The 22,096-nt window shown below is 33.5% G+C and overlaps 2 protein-coding genes across 2 annotated transcripts; both read right to left on the bottom strand.

The window, feature by feature from the left end:
• Positions 1 to 14,687: 14,687 nt before the first annotated feature.
• LOC137810817 (uncharacterized protein At1g66480) lies at positions 14,688 to 16,805 on the bottom strand. The gene is made up of 2 exons (XM_068612274.1): positions 16,037 to 16,805; positions 14,688 to 15,067 (listed from the first exon to the last, which is right to left on the bottom strand). Exons 1-2 carry the CDS (start codon positions 16,628 to 16,630, stop codon positions 15,008 to 15,010), a joined length of 654 nt encoding a protein of 217 aa, XP_068468375.1. The 5' UTR covers positions 16,631 to 16,805; the 3' UTR covers positions 14,688 to 15,007.
• Positions 16,806 to 19,096: 2,291 nt separating this feature from the next.
• Positions 19,097 to 21,764, bottom strand: LOC137810815 (pentatricopeptide repeat-containing protein At3g12770). Its single transcript, XM_068612270.2, is given in 3 exon segments — positions 19,097 to 19,298; positions 19,300 to 20,735; positions 20,871 to 21,764. Coding segments are annotated over 3 exon segments (2,385 nt in total). The 5' UTR covers positions 21,694 to 21,764; the 3' UTR covers positions 19,097 to 19,172.
• Between the last annotated feature and the right edge of the window lie 332 nt (positions 21,765 to 22,096).

The following is a 22,096-nucleotide window of genomic DNA, read 5'->3' as shown; positions in this document are numbered from 1 at the left end:
TATTGTAACAGTTAAAAAATTTGACATGTTTTGGTTTCGCTCAAATTGTTTTTCATGTTTTCATTCATTGCCGCCTATGCTACACGTTAGTGGAGAATATTACTATTTTCTACTAATTTATTCGGATTTATTTTTATTTTATTTTGTTAAACTTGTAAAAATTTAGTTGATAATAAAGGTATATTCAAAATTCAAAGATTGTATTAAATTCGTCTAATTTGAAATAATTGACCTGATAAAGCAAGAACATGTTAAAAGAATTCAATAATAAATTTTTATAAATAAAATAAAGATTCATTTTGAGGTTTGTGTGCGTGCGTGCGTGGATTTGGGCGTTCTTTGAATGTTTGATATATATACCATTCTGCTTACGGAAGCTTTGACGTTTACGAGAATAGTTGTTCAATTTTATTTTATATTTTTTCACATGCTTCAATCAGAAAGTTAGATGAAATTGCTTCGTAAAAGAGATAATCGACTTTTCTACATGTGCAGGCGTAAACCCTCACTACAAATTGTAGTCTACAATAACTTCTACCTGAAGTCGTACATTTTGGACTACACTTTTTTTATATCATAAACCTCTTAGCTAATGAATAAACTAGCATGTTATAAATTCTTAAAACGAATTACGAGCGGCTTCAAAACCAAGCATAACTTGAAAAAGAAATTAAACAAATAGCAATAGAACAAACACAATGATTTTAGACTAATACCAATCTTCAAGTGCAACATCAATAACTTTTTCAGCAACAATAAACTAACCTAGTCAAGGAAAGTTGGCTCGCTCATTTTACTTCCATGACAAACACAAAACTTGAGTTCTAATTCAAGAATATTCGATCATGGCCTTGGATTGGGACAACAATTCCTTTACCCCAAAGTTTCTCCATCAAAAAAACAAAATTGGAATTGTTCGATTACAACGAAAAAGTATGTTTCTTTGTTCGTAAATAGTGAAAGACATAAGAAATATTCAAGAGATTTAATCTTTTTAGTTTTTTTTTTCAAAAACAAAAAATATTTTTGTCACTGTTAAGAAGTGGGCTTTAAACCTAACTCAACCCCATAAAACCGGCTCAATGAGGTGAGGATTGCACCCACTTATATACCGATGGCGGGTGGCCTGATAAACCCAACAAATACTCACTAGTGTAGGCTCGGATACCATGTTAAGAAGTGGGCTTTAAGCCTAACTCAACCCCATAAAACCGGCTCAATGAGGTGAGGATTGCAACCACTTATATACTATGAAAGACTCTAATCTCTAGTCGACGTGAGATTTCCAACAGTCACATCATTAATTTCCTTCTAAAGTTCCTCATTTCTTTGGAATGAATCAGGGTATGTTAGGAAACCTCTAAAAAGTGTTGTTGAAGGAACCTTTTCCATATTCAAATGCTAAAACATAAAAGGAAGGAAGGGTCGTCTCTTGGATAATTTTCCTATAAATTAATTTTTTCTTAACAAATAAATATTATATAATATATAACAAATAAGTGAAAACAATGTTGGTTTTAAACGTATCACATAAAAATCTCACAATGTGACGTCTTTGACTCCAAAAGATGGAAGAATCACAGTATTTGCTCCCAATCTAAAATTCCACCCAAATAAGGTTATGTCACATGTCTATATTACATAATATCAGAAATATTAAATAACCTGCCTCCACAATTGGCTCTAGCTTTATAACAACAAAATTTTCACCTAATTGCAGCAAATTTATTGTAATGAAAGCAAATACTTCAAAATTCTATAAAAAAACAACGGAGAACAAAATTTTCAAAAAGCTTATCCTAGTGTAGTATAGGACTAATCTCGGTGAAATCCCTAAAGACGCATATTGTATATTTTCGTTGCTTCATATTCTCCTTAAATAAATCAACATTAAAGGAAGATTTGAATGGAAAAATTGCATCAAACATAAACATGAAGACAATGAACAATAAATGAAGACAAAAAACAGACTATGTGAAAAACGAAAGATCAAAATTGAAAATAACTGGAATTGAGGAAAATGACTCTACGAAAACTTTAAAAATTGGACTTGAAAACTAATGACAATAAAAAATTGGGATTAAAATTAAAAGAAAAAAAAATTGCAGCAAAGGAAGAAAAAAAAAATAGAGCATGTTTTAGACAATGAAATTAAAACTATGCTAGACTATTAAAGCAATGTGTATAAGAAAATGATAAAAAATGGTAAGAAGAAGACATGTTTCGTATTTTCTTATGTGTATATAGAGAGAGTTTCTCTCTCCCAAATTACCATCTAATTATGTAGGATACTAATAATGAGATTCTATAATTATTAAATTAATTGCATATAATTGGGTACAATATCGTCAAATATTGCATATAATAATTGCATATAATTTGATAATTATTATTTCCTTAATAATCCTCTCAAGTTGGTAGGTGAAGATCAAGAACCCCCAACTTGTGTCGTAGCGTCAAAAATCGTTCCTTGCCCAATGCCTTCGTAAAAATATCTGCGAGCTGATACTGTGTCGGTACATATGAAGGACTGATTATCTCAGCTTGTAATTTTTCTCGCACAATGTGGCAGTCTATCTCAATGTGTTTTGTGCGTTCATGAAATACTGGGTTTGCTGCTATATGTAATGTTGCTTGATTGTCACAGAAAAGTTGAGCTGGCAAGTTACATGACACCTTTAAATCCTGCAACAAATATCGCAACCAAACTATCTCCAAACAAGTATTGACCATTGTGCGGTATTCTGCTTCCGCTGATGATCTTGATACGTTTGTCTGTTTTTTTGACTTCCATGAGATAATAGAGGAACCAAGAAAAATGCAATACCCAGATACTGATCTCCGAGTTGTCTGACAACCTCCCCAGTCTGAGTCGCAATAAGTTGTCAATGTCAGATTGTTTTCGAATTGCGGCATCCCAATGAGGTTTCCGTGGATCCTGTATATATTGACTTAGGGTCCGAACCGAAAATGCTATGTCAGGCCGAGTAAGTATATCAGTCGTCCCACGAGTCGCCTGTATTTGACTGGATCCTTTAATAACTCTCCATCGTCTGGTGTGAGTTTTAGGTATTGTTCCATTGGAAATTTGTCTGGACGAGCACCTGTGAGTCCCGTATCCTGCAAAATATCAAGCGCATATTTTCTTTGGGACATGTAAATACCAACTTTGGAACGGGAAAATTCAATCCCTAGAAAATATTTTAGGTCTCCAAGATCTTTAATGCGAAATTGTTGTAATAAACAATCTTTAACACGCTGAATTTCTGTCAAATCATTTCCTGTCAAAAGAATATCATCCACATAAATCAAAAGGGCAGTAAATGATGAGTTATACTGTCTTGTGAATAGAGAGTAATCTGTCTTGGACTGTTGAAATCCTACGAATTTAATCTGTCTTGGACTATTGAGACCATAAAGGGATTTGTTGAGTCGACATACAATTATCTCCCCCTGCCGATGATGCCCAGGTGGCAAGTCCATGTAAATAATTTCATGCAATGTGCCATGTAAGAAGGCATTTTGCACATCTAGCTGGTGAGTAAACCAATTTCTGGCTGCTGCAATGGTGAGGAGACACCTCAAAATTGTTAATTTTGCTGTTGGTGAAAAAGTTTCAGAATAGTCGACACCTTCAATCTGAGTGTACCCCTTTGCGACAAGGCGCACCTTATATCTGTCGACGCTACCATCTGAGTTGTACTTTATTTTATAGACCCATTTGCATCCGATGGGTTTCTGCCCAGCGGGTAACAGTGTCAAGGTCCACGTTTGATTTAGCTGCAAGGCGGAAAGCTCTTCGTCCATTGCTTTTTGCCAATTTGGATCAAGGATAGCTTGAGCATCAGTGTGAGGTTCTTTGGTGGCTGTGATGTTAGCAAGATATGCACTATGTGTAGAAGAAAATCGTGAATTAGAAAGAAAATGATGCATAAGATACCTGGTTCCATTCGGTCGGTCTTGGGCAGTGGTCGAATGATTGGCTTGGGATCCCGTTACGTAGTCTTGAAGCCAGGAAGGTTGGGTTGATGTGCGACTGGATCGTCGAACAGGAAGGTCGGTTGGAGAAGGTTTGGTAATGGGTGCTAAACTTCTTGGCATGGGAGAAGAAGGTTGGTCTACTGGAGGTTCAGGTGTACTATGACGAGTAGGAGAAGAAGGTTGGTTTGATGGAGGTTCAGGTGCATTGTGACGAGTAGGAGAAGAGAGTTGGTTTGATGGAGGTTCAGGTGTATTGTGACGAGTAGGAGAAGAAGGTTGGTTTGATGGAGGTTCAGGTGCATTGTGATGAGTAAGAGAAGAAGGTTGATCGAGTGAATGTTGGACAGGAGTGGGTAAGTCAATGTCAATAGTGGGCAAAATACCTTGTAATGGAGGTGAGGATCGTGTCTGTGACTGTTGGCAGAATGGGAAAACACTTTCATGGAAGATGACATCTCGACTTGTAAAAAAAGTGCCTGCATCTATATCAAATAATTTGTATGCTTTTTGACTGTGAGGATAACCAATGAAGATGCATTGTCGGGCGTGCGGATCAAATTTTTGCTTAGGTGAAACAACAGTTGCGTAACAAAGGCAACCAAAAGTTTTTAGGTGAGAAAGTAAAGGTGGTTGATTATATAGTAGCTCAAAAGGTGATTTGTTTTTTAGTAAAGGTGATGGCAAGCGATTAATGATATATGTGGCGGTTAAAACGCATTCTCCCCAAAATTCTAATGGTAAATTAGACTGAAATAGAAGGGCTAGTGCTGTGTTTAAAACATGTCTATGTTTGCGTTCTACTACTCCATTTTGTTGAGGAGTGTAGACGCAAGTGAATTGACATTCAATACCTTTTTTGAGAAAAAAAATCATACATTGAAATAAATTCCAGTCCGTTGTCAACGCGGATGGTTTTAATAGATGCCTGAAATTGATTTTGTGCAAATGTAATGAATGACTCTAAAAGAGATGTTGGGTTTCAGATTTGTGATTCATAAGAAATAGCCAAGTACATCTAGTATAGTCATCGACTATAGTGAGAAAAAAACGTTTTCCAAAATGAGTAGATTAAATGGAGAATGAGATTTTATTGTGCTTAAAGGAAAGGGTAGCCTTGTCTGTTTAGCTTTGGGACAAATACTACAATGATTATGAATGGGAATGAAATTTTTACTGATAGGGATAGGTAGTAAGGAAGATACAAGTTGTAGACACGCCGGAGAAGGATGTCCAAGGCGCTTGTGCCATAAATCAGGATCGGTCGATATTTGAGATGCGTGGGCTTGGTTTGGAAGAGGGGACATGTAGTATAAGCCTGCGTGTTGTTTACCCGAGCCAATCATCCTCCCCGTAACCAAGTCCTGTAAAACGCAATCATGTGGAGTAAAAACGACACAACAATTTAGTGGACTGGTTATCTTACTAATGGACATGAGATTTAAGTTAAAAGAAGGAACACAAAGAACATCTTTGAGAGTGATTTTGTCATTGAATTTAATTGTGCCTGTAGATGAGATGGGCGCAGTTGAGCCTGTGGGCAGATTAACATTTGAAATAAATGATGATGAAGTTTGTGTGAAAAATTGTGAATCAGATGCAATGTGATCGGTTGCTCCGTTATCCAAAATCCATGGTTTCGTAAAAGCAGAATTAGAAGAGGAGTTATGGGCAAGCAGACCTGCAGAGCTAACAAACGTGTCACTTTTACCGTTATTGTTATTGTTGAGCGAGTAAATAGCCCTTGCCAATTGCCGAATTTGCTCGGCACTGAAGCGTTGTACGAGGTTTCTATCAGACTCGTTACTGGTGCCTTCTTTGCTAGACATGACTTTTTATTTAAGGGATAAAAATGGAGAGGCTGTCAGGACACCAAGATCGGTGCTCTGATACCATATAAGAGATGTTTCTTATTCTCTTATGTGTATATTACATCACTTCATGTATAGGAAATATATAGGTAGTTTCTCTCTCCCAAATTACAATCTAATTATGAACGGATACTAATCATGAGATTCTATAATTATTAAATTAATTGCATATAATTGGGTACAATATCGTCAAATATTGCATATAATTTGATAATTATTATTTCCTTAATAATGTGCGAACATAAAAGTGAATTAAAACTACAATCTAATTCTAAAGTAAAAGTAAAAAAAATAGATGAATTTATGTATCAAAAAGACTAAATGTAACCATTAGATTGTCTGATAGACAATCGTCTATCAGACCGTCTAATAATTGTACCGGTGTAAAATTGAGTATATAATGAAAATATAAAATACATTAATGTAAAAGTATAAAAATAAATGGAAGAAACTATAAACAACATAAATTGAAAAGAAACAACAATTTCTTAAAGCATGAAACAAGAGAACTGTAACAAACTGTCTATTGAACTAAAACTGGAAATAGAACATGATTGAAATCGAAATTGCAATTGAAATGTAAACACAAAATTATAAATGCAGAAATTTAAAAAATTGCATTAAAGAGAAGAAAGTTTCGTTCGAGAAATGCGATATAGTAAACATAAACCATGGTTAAAACATCTTTAACATTGAATACAAGAAACTTGAATCTGGATTACTGGTTTAATGAACATAACCAATCAGTTTGTATATTAAAAAAAAACATTCTCAATCAATGATATAAATCTAAAATGATTTCAAAGGAGAAAACAACTTGAAGAAAGCTTCGTCTAACACGATTTTGCATTCGTTGTTACCCATTTCTAGAATTCAATTATCTTTCAATTGTAAAGTTGCAGAAGCAAAAACGGTAAAGAATTTGAATGGACATAAATTGAATTGCATGTAAAAACAGAAAACGAACTAATCTACCATCTACTCCTAAGTAAAGGTAAATGTACGCAAACTTAAGTAAATGATTGTGTCTTAATTATGTCTAAAGTTCCTTATTTATTAGGTTCTAAAACTACAAATGGATGGGCCTAAATTGAAACAAAACTTGGGACAAAAAAATTCATTACAAAGATATCCTACATTAGACTGTCTTCCAGTTCCTAGACCATTTAACACTTCCTCTGTTCAGTAGATTTGTATGATTTGTTCCTTTTAGTTCAACTCTTCAATCTTCATAATTCAAATGTCTAAAATGAAGCTTCATAAGTTAGAAATCTACTGCAACAAAGATTAGCTCGAAAGGTTATCATCACTGAATCAATTGATCAGATGGTTTATAAGAAATTTGAAGCTTCAATTGGCTCTAGAAAGAGGGAGGGGGTGAATGGAGACTACACTCAATTCGTGGAGTATGAATAATTAAAACTATTGTCTAAATAAAGAGAAGAAGACAAAGATTTATACTAGTTCACCCAACACCAAGGGCTTCGTCTAATCCCCTCAAGCAACCCCCTCAGGAGCCTTTCACTATCACAAGTATTCTACACTTCTTCAGGTTACACAAATATTCTACACCTCTTCAGGTTACACAAGTATTCTCAACCTCTTCATGTTCACCCAATATTCTAAACCTAGGTTCACCCAATATTTTAAACCTCTACAGGTTCACTGAGTACTCTCAACCTCTCCAAAAAACCAATCTTAATCTCCCTCTAAGATCAAGATCTCTTTACAATGAGAAGAAATCTCTATTGAGAGAACAATAAAATCTCACAGGGTATGCTTCATAGAAGTGCAGGATTTACAATGGTTAGCTCTTTACCCAATTCTCACATGTTGCTCTTCACTAGCAGGATACGAAATTCTATAAGCGCAATCCCAGACACAACTACAAAAAGTTGTCCTATACACTTGAATGTTTTGTATATCGCTTGTATGTTCTTTACTGTTGTGCTTTTCACCCTTGAGGTCTTTATATAAATTTATGAATGTCAACATTGTTAGAATTAATGGCTTAAACAAGAGGGGGGAAGGGGGGGGGGGGGTGAATTGTTTTCCAAAAGATTTTCGCAAAGATTGAATAAGAATGAACTTTATCAATAATCATAGATTAAAAATCAAGGAAGCCAATCAAACAATATAAAAGAAACTGTTTGCAGAATTTCAATTGGTTGAAACTTCGTTTTAATCGGTTGTTAATGGCAGCAACAAAAATATAATTAAATCAAACAGTTTATGAGGAGTGAGAGATAGATAAATTACTCAGCCAAATTATATTGTTTCACTCAACCTTGAGCTACATCCAGTTCCCAGAACAACCACTGGGTTCCACTAGTAACCAATCACAGATTACAATACACACAATCACAAATAAGTGATCTTGATACCACAAGAACCACTCACCCTCTTTGCCTTACACACAACCTTAGTTAGAACACCCTTTGACTTTACAGGTTTTCACACACTTCATAAGTTTACAAAAGAAGAAATACAAGAATCATGAAAGGAACATATTACACCTGGATTTACAGGAATCACAAAGCTCATAAGATCAAACCTTGAACCAGTGCACAACTATTTAGCAATCTTGCAAAACTTGATTTGAATCTCTCTTCAAAAACAATTTCAATCTCACTGTAAAATGTGTTAACTTGTTGTTTTTGAAAACAAAAGAGAAGCCATACTTATACTCTTAAATCTAGCCGTTCTAGGCAGTCAATCATGAGCCGAAACAGTTTTGATCCATCTGAAAACAAATCCAACAGGTTTTTGAAAAGCTGTTATGAAATGTGACAATCAACCCGTTGAAAATTTGTTTTAACTAGTTGAATTGGTTAGACAGTTATTTAACCAAGTCAAAAACAGTTTTAAAACCTTCAAACAAGCTAAGTGACAAACAATCGATTATTTCGTGGTTTCAACCGATTATTTTTCTCTTTGCTTAGAAAAATACCTTTCTCTTTTAAAATAGATTGAGCTAGCTTGTGCAAGGGACTAGGAATGATCTTTACAAGAGTTCTAAACAACTTAGACTAAACTTAAACCAAAAGCAGCACAACTTCAACCTTCATCATAGATTTGAAACATCAAAGCTCAGCTTCAAGGTTCTTCATTCTTCATAGTAGTTAGAAACTTGATAAGGAAATAATAGCTTTGATTATTCTTTACGTGTAAGGAATTCCAAATAATTTCTTTATCTTCTTCCAATATGAACATTGATGCTTTAATATTCTTTACTTCAATATCAACTCAGATATGCCACGTTGTTCTTCATCTCCAATGCGCTAGACGCTTGATATAAAAATTTATGTTTTAATGCAATATGCACTTCTTTAATCTTTATAAACATTTTAAAATGTTTCTTTAACTGTATTTGATTTGATGAAGCTAGAATCAATTATGTACTTGGATATTCTCTTTCCCATTCTGTTTATTATCTTCCATGTGATAAATGCACAATATGGAAATACTGGCTTTGATGAAATCTGTGCGTCTTTAACATGTATTTGCTCTTCAAATAATTTATTCATATGTATGAACTTTATCCGTTGAGGTTTGAATATCTCTGGACTTGAATCTTTCTATTTCTGCACTGTTCATCTTATTCTTTGTATCAAATACTCAAATAGGAAAGTTATGATATTCGTCTTTAATACGTGTTGTCACTTGTTTGCACTTTGGAACATCCTTCTCTTTAGAAAATATTCGTTCGCTTCTCCTTTATATTGCTTTACTCTTGATTTGTGCAAATCTCGCTTCTTCGCTTCATTGTTTTTTCATTATACACTAAAAATGGAAACTTCAACTTTCAGCTTTACTCGCGTCTTTAAGTCCTTTTGGTAATATCTGGGAATAAAATAAGTATTAGTGAATATTATAATTTATAATTTAATTAGTGGATATCACTGAAAAAATATCTTATAATATTTGTGATTTATTGAGACTTTCTTTTCTCAATTTTTTCAACTTTAATGAACTTTCAAATTCTTCCCAAGTTAATATTAAAACAGAACATTGTGGCATAATTATATTTAAACTGGATATTATTCCACTAAACATATATTTTTAAAAACTCTTTGATATAGAAAATATTCATGCTCTATTTTTTGAAATCTTTACATTACAAAAACTTTTCAATACAAATTTTAAGAATAAGGAAACCCTAGTTGCGCGACAACGTCACTCCACACAACTCCGTCTTTGCCCATCGAGTTGTCAATGGCGATGACACGGGTCCCGCGATGACAGAGCGCAACTCGACCTTCTCCTTTCCGGCGACGGTAGAATGCAACTCGATCTTCTCTCTTCTAACGATGGACAACACGGGAACGACGTCTTCTTCAGCGACGAAAGAGTGTGACTCGGGAACCTCTTTTCTGGTGATGGTGGATCTCAAGGCTGCATATAGCAATCTTAGAGAGTATGCGAAAAGAAGGAACTTTTGGATTGGAGAGTCAAGTAAACACAACACACATGAAGGAAGAAAATAAATAAGGTCAAATCTCTCCCAAATTAGCAATGTTGTTTCTGATAATGGTATTGATAACTGTAATCGACTGTTTTGGTTGAAACATGACAATTTAGAAATTATCAGACTTTGAGAATTGGGTAAATAGATTGGGGTTACCTAGAAGGGGATGAGAAAAAGATTTTTGTCAGGTTAGAAGAACTCGAAGACAAAGACAAAAAAAAAACTTGAAGGGGTTGGGGAGGGAGGTTTCTGTGACTTACGATCATCGCATCCATGAATTCTAGAGGGTTGGGGAACCTTGTAAAGTGGAGGTATCTAAATGAGCTTATTAAAGTGGAAGGGATTAATATGCTTTGTATTCAAGAAACATTGTTATCTAAAATCAGAAAACAAAATGCTATCAGTTATGGGGGGACAATGACATCGAGTTAGTTCATAGTGAAGAATCAAATGGTTTTGATGGGATTCTTACTGTTTGGCATAACGGTTTTTTGAATGTTCTAGGCACATCTCTAACAAGCAATTTGTGATTATTTTTGGTAAATTCTTGGATAAGAATATCCCTGTCGTCATTGTTAATATGTATTTGTCATGCAATATCAAGGATAAAATTAGTTTATAGGAGGAGTTATCCAAGTTAAGAGATAACGATGCTTGTAAATCTTGGTGTATCCTTGGTGATTTTAATGCCCTCACGAAGAAGGAAAAGCGTAGGGGAGTTAGTTATGGAAGAAGTGAAAGTAGGGAGATATCCGATTTCAATAGTTTCAATAAGAGGATGGAGTTGTTAGATATTCCTTGTATAGGGAGAAAGTACACTTCATACAGACTAAATGGCAAGGCAAAGACATTAGTGCAAATAACACTTTCTACAACGATATATTAGGTCAATTAAATGAGAACCAGTGTAAAAAAAAATGCGGTGACATTTTTGTAACTATTTAGCACATATTGTTGAACCTATTGGAGTCTAAGTTCAAGAGGGAGGGTGATTTGGACTTAGGCTAATTTTCGCAAATATCACAATATACAATCTCAACAGAAAAATAACAGATTATTTTATGAAATAACTGGTTGAAATTTCCTTAACAAAGTACTACTATAAGAAAAATAATAGATTGTTTATGTTCTCGCCGGTTGACTCTCCCGTTGGTTGACTAGGTTGAACGCCTCCTCCTGGAATACTCTTTCGGGAATTAGGCTCACGTATCCTTCTCGATGCTAGAATAAGGCTCCGTTGGTACAGAGGACGCCCTACCTGTTGATTACACTCCGACGATCAAGTCAGATAGGGTTCACCAAAAGTATCAATTTAGTTTAGTGTGTAAAAAACAACATACCTTCATCTGGGGTCTTAGGCCCCTTTTATAACGGTACATGCAACATGCAACCATTCTCCCTGGAGATAAGCAAATCTTAACTGAAAAAATAATCATGTTAGCTTTCGTTTCTAATAGAAAACCACATGCAACAAGCACTGACACTCCTTCGGTGTTATCCGTTGACCCACTTTCCATTATCAATGCATCTCCCTATTTACTTAGGGTCACTAGAAACTAGTCACGTGCAACAAACATACAACAGAAAAATATTGCCACGTAATAATATCAATTACACAATAATATCAAATATAAATATACGCAATAATAACAATTATACATAATAATAATAAATATTATATTCACCGCTCCAAATATATCTATAAGCACGTGTATATCGATTTATTTACGTAACGACCCTCCTGCGTACTTTGGGCCCATCCTTGAAAAAGGCCACTTACGCAAATTTCACCCCGGCCCAACAATCGAGTTGTCCCCTACCCTACCCAAGCATCGAGCTATCACAACATTGCTATCGAGGACCGAGCTATGACCAACACAATTTATAAAAACAACAGATTAATATTTTCCCTTAAGCAAAACCAAAACCTATTTCAAAATATTCACATAAAAGAATTTTTATCATTTTTTTCTTGAAAAACTACAGATCATGATTTCAATCCTAGATACCCAAATTTAACAGATTAAATCTCAAAAGAACATATTGAAATTGAGATTCAAGTTCCAGTCAAGAAAATTTAACAAATTGCCTTTCTTGTTAACAAATTAAAATTTTGATAACATAATCAACAAATGAAAAACAATTGATTGATTCGTAAAACATTAGATTAATAATTTCACACTAGATTGCACAATTATGCATAAAATGAAAGCAATGAGTAAGAAAGGTTTAAAGCACTCAAAGATTTATACTGGTTCACTCGAAACTGAGCTACATCCAGTGCCATCTCACACTAAGATGGATTTTACTAAATCACAAGAATCTTTTACAAAATATTTATCAAGAACAACTTTTGAACCCTACCAGAACTACAAATACACTCTGTAAGACACTATTACAACAATGATATGCTTCAAGAAACACTATCTTAGAAGTAAATCAATACAGCCTTACAAAACATAAGTAATATGAAATGAATACACTTGCAGACTTAGAAGACACAAATAAAGACCTCCAAACTGCAACACTTTGATGAATCCTTTAATCTCAAGCTAGTGATGAAAATGACTGCACAAAGAACTCACAAAGACTCAAAACTCTAAAAAAAAAATCACTCAGAAGTTTCTCAAGCTTTGAAAACCGTATGTATTTGTGCAGTGAAGATTAATGTAATTCAGAATACAAAACCTCTTTTTATTAGCTTAAAACATAAATAAAATTTTAAAATTAGTTTTAAGTCTGTTAAGAAAACAACAAGTTAAATGTGAAAATAACAGGTTGATTATTCTAAAAAAAACTTAGTTAGTTTGAAACAAATTTTAATAAAAAAAATAGTTAAAACTGAAAATTTGGAAACAAAACTAACTCAAAACAACTTCTAAAAGAAAACACATCATAAAAATTTTGATGGATTGTTTCTTCAAATAACCAATTGAAAAATTGTACTTTTTTTCAATTGTACTTTTTAGAAAAAAAGAAAATTTAAACCAATTGAAACAAGTTTTAACCAATTGAAAAAGTTAGAGTGTTTCTGAAACAAAAGTTTTAACAAGTTGTCAGCACTTTTAATTGATTCAAACACTTTTTAGTTATTTAAAATAGTTTAACCTTTTTGAAAAAAAAAAATTTTGTACTTTGAGTCTTCATCATATGCTTGAGATAGAAAATAAATCAAAGTACTATACTAAGCTACCTACACTCTCATAAGGTAGCAAATATTGTCTTCAATACTCATGACTTCATCACACATATTTAGTTAAATAGTTTGAGATATCCAATACATATTACACCGGAGTTTAGGGTATTGGATATAATATTTAATAGTAACAAGAAGCTTGAAACTAGGTACTTGTGTAATTATCTGTATGAGAATTCTGTCATTCACTGTATGAGAATTCAAAATATTCCTAGTGGTACCATCTCTGCTTACTCTTTCTTCTTTCCATCTACAAAGTTTGCGGAAAAGAGAGAGAGAGAGAATAAGGAGGGAGAAGAGAAAAATTTCTGATTTTTGTTAACCTTGAAAACAAATTAGTAAACAGAAAATAGAAAACAAAAAACATAAAACAATGAACTTAACACCGTTTGAGTAAATCCGTCTTTAAACATTTAAAAAATAATAAAAAATAAATTCTTACATAAACTAAAATTAACTTTGTATGTTAATGTATAAATGTTCTCTTATGTTAGGTTTTTTTAAGAAATATTTTTCTAACTCAAGTTAATGTTAATTTATAAATAAGTTTATTTATGTATTTATTTATGGGTTTTAAATTCTTACAAAGAAATTCAATGAACCAAGAGGATTGGATTCATTGAAACCTGTTCTAGGAGTTACACATCTCTCAAATTGAAGATTCTGAAACTAATTTAAAACTTTAATAAGAGAGTAGAAAAAAAAATACACAAAAAGACAATGGAAAATTAACACTTTAAAACTGACCCAACCACATAATTTAGAGAAAATTGATAGTAAATAAATTATTGAATTGGTCATATCGTACGTAAAAGAAAAACTGTTTATATATTTAAGCAACTATTATTTTAACAACCTAACTAATTCATATATATCTAACCTAATTGACTCACAAAGTTAATAGAATTTTGAGTTGGGCAGTTGCAATAGCCAGTTGCTAAAAACACTTTTAGTTTTTTAAACAATATTAAATTTAATCAATTAAAAGATTACCCACCTCCCCTGCATCCAAATTTCTGTCTTTTATTTAAGATTCACCTTTACTTGACTTCTGATTAAGAAGTCATCTACCAGTAATTTACCATTTCCCCCCTTGTTCTTCTTTTGATACTAGTTATAATTGGAGCTTAACAATATGGTAATTGTAAACATCTGGGAGAAGTGTAAGAGAAAATTAGAAAGTTAACATCAATTCATCAATTCATAACGTATCATCTCTACGTGAGGAGATCATAGATACCCCAAAATATGTACACATCATCGTTTTAGGAGCAATGCTATGTATACAAAATACATGGTTTTAGAAGTAGCCACAGGTCAAACAGGTGGTGCACAACATCACCAATTAATTTTGACTAATATTCATCTGTTCTATAAACTAATACACAAACACCTATAAAAGTTTAACCAGTTGAGATTGTATGCATTGTATAAATAACATGACTCTTATTTAACTATGTGTAACAAAAGCTCCTTCGGTTGGTGAGTGGTTAATTATGAAACCACAGCTACTTGAGTCCCTCCTTCGTTCATTGCCATAAAGCTCACCCTCTTCTGCAAGAGTTTCAAGCAAACAAATTAGTCTCTACAAATCCATTTTGAGACAATATTGTAAAAGATAGTTACACACACATTCATACAAGTATACTTAAATAATATATCTCAACCCTATTATTTTTTTCAAGTCAATATGCACTATGCAAACTACGTGCAACCATATCCTATGCAGAACCAACAAATTCGAATGCACACAACATTCAGATGTCATACACCTCTTGTTCGGTTGTTGCATGTTATTAAAAAGTAAAATACTCTAAGAATTATTTTGGTCAAATTAAGAGAATCAAAATACTTTAAAGGAATTTTTTTTTTTTATATATTATAGTATTTGGGTACAATGGTACAATTTTATTTTCTTTTTTTATTTTTTTATATCACATCATCCATAATTTTTGTACTTTATAAACTTATCTCATTTTTCAATTCCTACAATTTTAAAATAAAATATTTTTTAAGCGTTCTTCCAGCCCCATTTATTCTTGGGATCCTTCCTGGTCATTCATTTTTGGAGAAATTATCAACTAAAAAAGTTTTTAGGGCAAAAGTTTTGATAAAACTCTTTCAAGAAACCTTAAGACGGTTGAAATATTCCGTTTAAATATACCATCTCTGGAAAATTCAAACACCATTAGCCTATTTTACTTAGAGAACCTAATAAGTTAAATGTCTCATCTTCTTCAATTTACTTTATTATGAAATTCTATCAAAGTAAAGTCAAAGTTTTTTTCCTTTGCAAATATGGACAATGAGGAATATTGTGAAATAAAAAAAAATTGAAAATTCCACAATTTTCATACATCATAGTTGTTTAATGCAGCGAAAATTCCAATGATATCTTTAGACGGGTTTAGAAAAGTAAGTTTGTACAAATCCAAAATGATTCAAATAATTAACAATAAAAAAAATAAGGAGTTAACAAAATTAAACAATGGAGAACATGGCATGAGAACAAATATCACATACCTTTGTACTCTCCTTAACTGTGTCACCCTTGCACTGCTTTTGTTGATCGAACAGCATCATCTTTTCACCATTTTCCTCGGTTTCTCTGCTGCCATTGGCCATATATAGTTTCACGATCCTCTCAGCTGCCTCGGCTTGATCTTTGCTACCTTGGATCAACTTCTCCACCTCAGCTTTTGGAAGCCTCATTTTCAACCTCACCCCACCATTATTATTCTCCTTGTTGTTGCCTTGTTCACCATCACTCATGTTGCTTTGCTTCATGATTGAAAGATCAGAAGCAGATCTCCTAGTAAGCACTAGGTTCTCTAGGCGATCTTTGGCACTCATGTTAATGCCAGAACGAACCCTTCTTGGCTTTATCTCCTTGGGAAGTTCCACAAGAAAATAGAGCCTCTTTGGATGCAACTCCTTGTGAGCTTCCAAAGGCTTTGCTCTCACCCCATAGTGCTTAACTGCCTCAGAGTCTAGCAAAACAAGACCTGGGTGATCCTTAAGCACTTCCTCAACTTTCACTGGGGTCTTCAACTTGAATGTCTCACCATCAATTTTCATGACCTTTGTGGTCTTCTTTGCACCAAAGGTGTTACCCATTGTAGTACCCCAATTAAACAGATTTGTCTTTGGCTTTTAGTTTTGTGAGGTTGAGGCACTTTAAAGTACAGAAATTGACAATGAAACAAATTTTCTTCCCGGTAATCCTCACAAACAACCAAAGGGCTAACTATGAAGGGTTCAAGACAAAGACATGGTTTTATAGTTGGTCCTGATTTTATGATCCATGGTCAAAAAAGTAGGCATGTTTTAAAAAGGAGACAAATTTTTGACGGATGGGCCAACACCCAAAATATTAAATTACGTAGCCTATCACTTTCAAGAGAACATAAAATATAATACAACCAACGACTCTATTGGTTTATCAAAAGGCTTATGTTCAATTTTGTCAACAACCATGCTTTAGTCTTCACACCAGACCCCAGTTGCCCAAGTTATAAAACGCTCCCACAAGTTAGACTTTCTGCATTTTTTTAAGGTAATTGTTTGGTTTCGGATATCTTCAAACGGTAATCGCGGCGTGGATTGAAGGATTCATCAAATTTCAAAGGCATGGTGGCAATTGTTGCATGTGAAGAAGAGATTTATTTTGACTTTAGTTTGTTTGCACATGTGGAACTAGCACTTCATTTCATCATCCAGGGATTGTTTTCTACGACCATAATTGAAGATTCATTCCAGTTCAAACCAAACGTTTTAACATATACCCCAGAAAAAAAACGTTAATGCTTAGTAATTCTTATATCCAACTTTCATTAAATTAACGGTGGAATTTGTTTTGGCTTTGTTTTACTTTTGTGAAAGGGAAGAAAAGTGGGAGTACTTGCTATAAAAAATAAATAGAATAAATATTTGGGATTTGAATGTACACACTAAAGGACAAAACTGGAGTCCATGCAGATATGGGGCTCATCAAATTGGTAAAGCTTGTCCTTTCCATAATGAGATTGGACCAAATGGTAAATTTGTTGATTATGCGTAAGAATGTCTTTCGTGGTCGTCGGGTACGAAACCCTTGCTTGATCAAATCCAAACATCCAGAAGCCCTTCAAATGAAAGGGTATCAGTCGTATAAGGTGTGTTATTTTCAAAATTCTTTGTGATTTTTTCTAGTTTGATGTCTTTTACACAATTAAGTGATATTTCTTGATAGAATTTTAGTTCATATACTATATCATTACATATTTCTATATCAAATGTCATTTTTATATAAATTTTTTAAATTTTAGAAACAATTTTTTTATGATGTAGAAATTGATAGATTCCAATTTCGAATATTTTTTTTCCATTACTTATTTGTATATTTGTTGATTTTGGTTAAAAGTCAAATCTTCGCCTTTAATTTATTCAACTTTTAAAAAAGTTTATTAATAGATAAAGTAAAGTTTTAAAAAATCAAATCGCTTTTTTTATATGGAACCTATTTTTTTTTATTTTTTTTTTGCAAAAACAACATTATCAATTGAATAAAAAACACAGAAAACAATTTCAAAATAAAGTCGTTTAAACAAAAAGAAACCACGTCCTATGACAAAAAGGCAATCTTAATTCAAAGCTAAAAGAAAAAGATTAAATATAAAATTATATTAGGCATTTAGGTGTCAAAAAACGTGTAAAAGTAACGAATTTACAAAAGAAAAAACACAAACATGGTTTAAAAACGGAGCGTTTTTTTTAAAGTGTCTTATTATCTTTTCCATAATTTATTTATTTGATTTATATATTTAATCTGAAAAAATAAATCACAATATCATTGATATACTTTATAAACTATTCTTTAAAAAATTTATTTATTGGCAGTATTGTATGTTTATTTATTCGTCCAAGCAATGTTTTCATCTTCTCTTAAAGAAATTTTTATTTATCTAATAAATTGACAGAATTATGTATTTGATCCCTAAAATTTTAGGTAGATTCATATATGTTATTATTAAAATGTATATTAACCTTTATATATTATGATTAAAATAAATTGCATTCAATAATAATAGTGTATAAAAGGACCTATCTAAAACATTACAAATGTAAAAACCAAACATTATTTTAGAGTACTTTAAAAGATAACATTAAAAAAATAATTTGAAACTGTCCAACACTTAAAAACTAAATTGACAAGTCTTTCTTAATAAACTATACCAATGTCCCAAAAAACTCATTTAAAATTCAAGCCTTTCCTTTAATCTTTTTATTTAAAAGCTACACTACCATTGTCCTCCCTAGTTTCATATGTTCATACAAAGTGCATAAAAACAGAGTTTTTATATGTAAACTTCAAATAATGAAATATTTATATTCAAATAGAGGCGACTTCAGGAGTTTACCAAATCTCATAAGAGCTCTAATGTTCTTGCCATGATTAATTTATTGAGACGATTGTCAAGTTCACCAACTCCCATGTTACTTACACAACTACCAAAGTGTGGAATTTCTAAAGTGATTCCAACCACGACAATGACATTTTGAAAAAAAAAAATGAATTGCAACACACCGCACTAACACAATTGACTGGTTGGTAAAGTTAAACTATGAAATAACTATATTTCTCTTATTGCAAGCATGTCATGAACTTAGTCATGTTCATTTAAGTCCTCATTAAAGTAGCTTTTGCTACTTGCTCAAAGCTTTTCAGCAAGTCCTCATTACCAGTAATCATTACATGAGCATTTCCCATTAACAAAGTGATGGAAACGATTAGCATCCCTGACAATAATTTCCCTCTGAACTATTTTTGATATGTATTTGGTAACAGTATGACAGTCAACACATACACGAAGGTTTTTGGTGATCCTAATCAAGCTTCCATATGGAGTGCTTAAAAGACCAAATGCAATGGCTAGTCTCTCACTGTGTCCCCAGAGTAACTTAACCTTCATTGGCTCATTTACATCACGAAGAACACAACTAGTATCAGGAATGTAACCTTCTGCCTCCACCTCAAGTCTCAAATTTTCTAATAATTGATATATATCTGACCAACGAGGATGTGAATCATCTCTAGCAAAAAATGTGTATACCCGATTCCCTACTTCTATCAAACTATAGCCAGGTACCTTTTTCAGGCCCTGCATCCTCATGAGGCCTCGTATGTAATTCACTGATTCCCATCTTCTTGCTTCGGCATAAATATTTGATAACATGACATAAATTCCAGAGTTCAAGTAATCCAAGGAAATTAATCTATCTGCTATCTGTATCCCCATGTTAATATTCTTATGGGTTCTGCAACCACTGAGCAAAGCTTCAAGCACATCAGTGCTCGGTTGGAAGGGCATTTGTTTCACCAATGCATCTGCTTCCTTGAGGCGGCCTGCTCGACTAAGGAGATCCACAAGACAAGCATAGTGTTTTTCCTGAGGCTTAATATTATGATCCCTTTTTATACAGTCGAACAAAGCCTTACCCTCTTCAACTAGGCCTGAGTGACTGCAAGCTGTTAGCAAAGAAACAAATGTTGTTTGATTTGGTTTGAGCCTTTCCTCTATCATTCTACCATATACACCTAGAGCATAATGCCCAAGACCATGCATTCCATAACCCATAATCATAGTGTTACATAGTATAACATCTTTTAAATGGAATCCCTTATTGAATAACTTCTCAGCAGAGCGAATTTTACCACACTTGGCATACATATCAAGCAACGCTGACATATTAACTGCATCAAATGCATAGCCATGCCGGATCAAATGAGCATGGACACTCCTTCCTTTATTGAGAGATCCTAGGTGGGCACAACAGTGCACAAGGCTAACAAGAGTGACAGAATTGGCGAGCACTTTTTCTTCTTGCATTTGACAAAATAATTTAAGGGCATCCTCTGCATAGCCATTTTGAGATAAACCCACCAGCATGGCAGTCCATGTAATTACATTCTTTTTTTCCATTCTTCCGAAAACAGTAGTTGCTAGCTTTATGGCACCACATTTAGAATACATGTCAACAATTGAAGTGGACAAAACTATGTTCGATTCAATTCCTTTTCTAATAATACAAGAATGGAGGATTCTTCCATTTTTCAAGTCAGATGTTTGAGAACATCCTCGCATAAGGCTCACCAAGGTTCCAGAATCAAACCCAGAACCACTTTGGACTAGTCTACGAAAGAGTGCAAAAGATTCAGGTATCAAACCATTTTGAACATATCCTGAAATCATAGCATTCCACGAAATCAAACTTCTATTGAACATGCCATTGAAAACCAAAGCAGCATTGTCTGTGTCACCTAAATTGCTATACATATCAACCAACGAAGTAAGCACAAATACGTCATTCCCCATACCTAAAGCAATGACACAACCATGAGCAGAGGTTCCTAGTTTTTTAAGTCCACACTCTCCACACGCCTTGAGTAAGCTCACCATTGTCACTGGACTCGGCTTTAACCCACCTCCAATCATCGCAAGGAACATTTTAATTGCCTCATTGAAGAGTCCCTCCTGTACATAACCACCAATCATAGAATTCCAGCATACAATATCTTTTTCCGGCATCCCATCAAAGACTTTTCGCGCATCATCAAAATAACCACACTTCACAAAAAAATTAACAATCGAACTACCAACAAACGGATGCAAATGAAACCCCCTTTGAAACACTGTCATAACTATTTCCATACCAATTTCATCATCCAACAAGCTGGTGCATGCCTTGAGAGCAAACATGCACGTGTAACTATTGATTTCTATATCACCAGAACCCATCATTTTGAACAACTTGGGAACCTCCATGTGTTGCTGGTTCCTCAGGAACCCAGCCATCATGGCATTGCAAACAGCGGTACCCCGTAGAGAACATTGATCAAACACCTTGCGGGCAGGGAAAAGAAAACCCAAATCAGAGTAGATTCTGATGAGTTTTGCGGCCAGGTAGTTTTCAGTGGATACCCAATTCTTAATAATCTGTGCATGGATGGACTTGACATGGATAAGGGTGTTTGAGAATTGATGCAAGAGTGAGTAGAAAATTGAAAGAGGTTGGTTGAATGGGGCATGATGAAGAGAAACAAGTGTTGGTGGTGGTGCAGAGTTGCAAATACACCTGCACCTGCAGGGGATCCTGATCTTCGCAAATGTGTATCTGAGGTGGAAATATGATAAAGGCATCAACCACAACTATAGACGAGGAACAAAAGTTCAGTCAGTGTTCTAGTTACGTGCTCTGTTAAACCACCTAGGTCACTTCAATTCGGTTTCATATGATATAACCGTTATTATTATATACTAAGAATTTAAATATTTTAGTCAAAAAGTATTTTTGAGTCAAATACAAGTATATATCACCAATTTTTTATTTCTAATACTATGCATCAACATTTAAATATAATCAATTTTCAAAAGAAAAAAAAAATTGCTTTCATGAAAACATGACTAAACCTGATGGATCAAATAAAAAATTATATTGGTATAATCTTATCCATATTTTAAATAGACAAAGAAAATCTTATTTGTTTAAAAAAGCTAAATCAATTAGGTGGGAAAGTTAATTACAATACGTTACAGTTATTAG

The sequence above is a fragment of the Phaseolus vulgaris genome, chromosome 2, assembly GCF_051622355.1.
Source record: "Phaseolus vulgaris cultivar YP4 chromosome 2, ASM5162235v1, whole genome shotgun sequence".
Taxonomy (NCBI): domain Eukaryota; kingdom Viridiplantae; phylum Streptophyta; class Magnoliopsida; order Fabales; family Fabaceae; genus Phaseolus; species Phaseolus vulgaris.
Note: the sequence above shows the minus strand (reverse complement) of the source record. Positions and strands in the feature narration are given on the sequence as shown.

Bases quoted from the DNA above. Each gene is read 5' to 3' on its own strand.
- LOC137810817 (XM_068612274.1), bottom strand. From the start codon at position 16,630: ATGGGTAACACCTTTGGTGCAAAGAAGACCACAAAGGTCATGAAAATT. The intron at 15,068-16,036 runs GTATGTGATATT...AAACTCTTGCAG, and splicing joins CAGTTAAGGAGAGTACAAAG to AAGAGGGTGAGCTTTATGGC.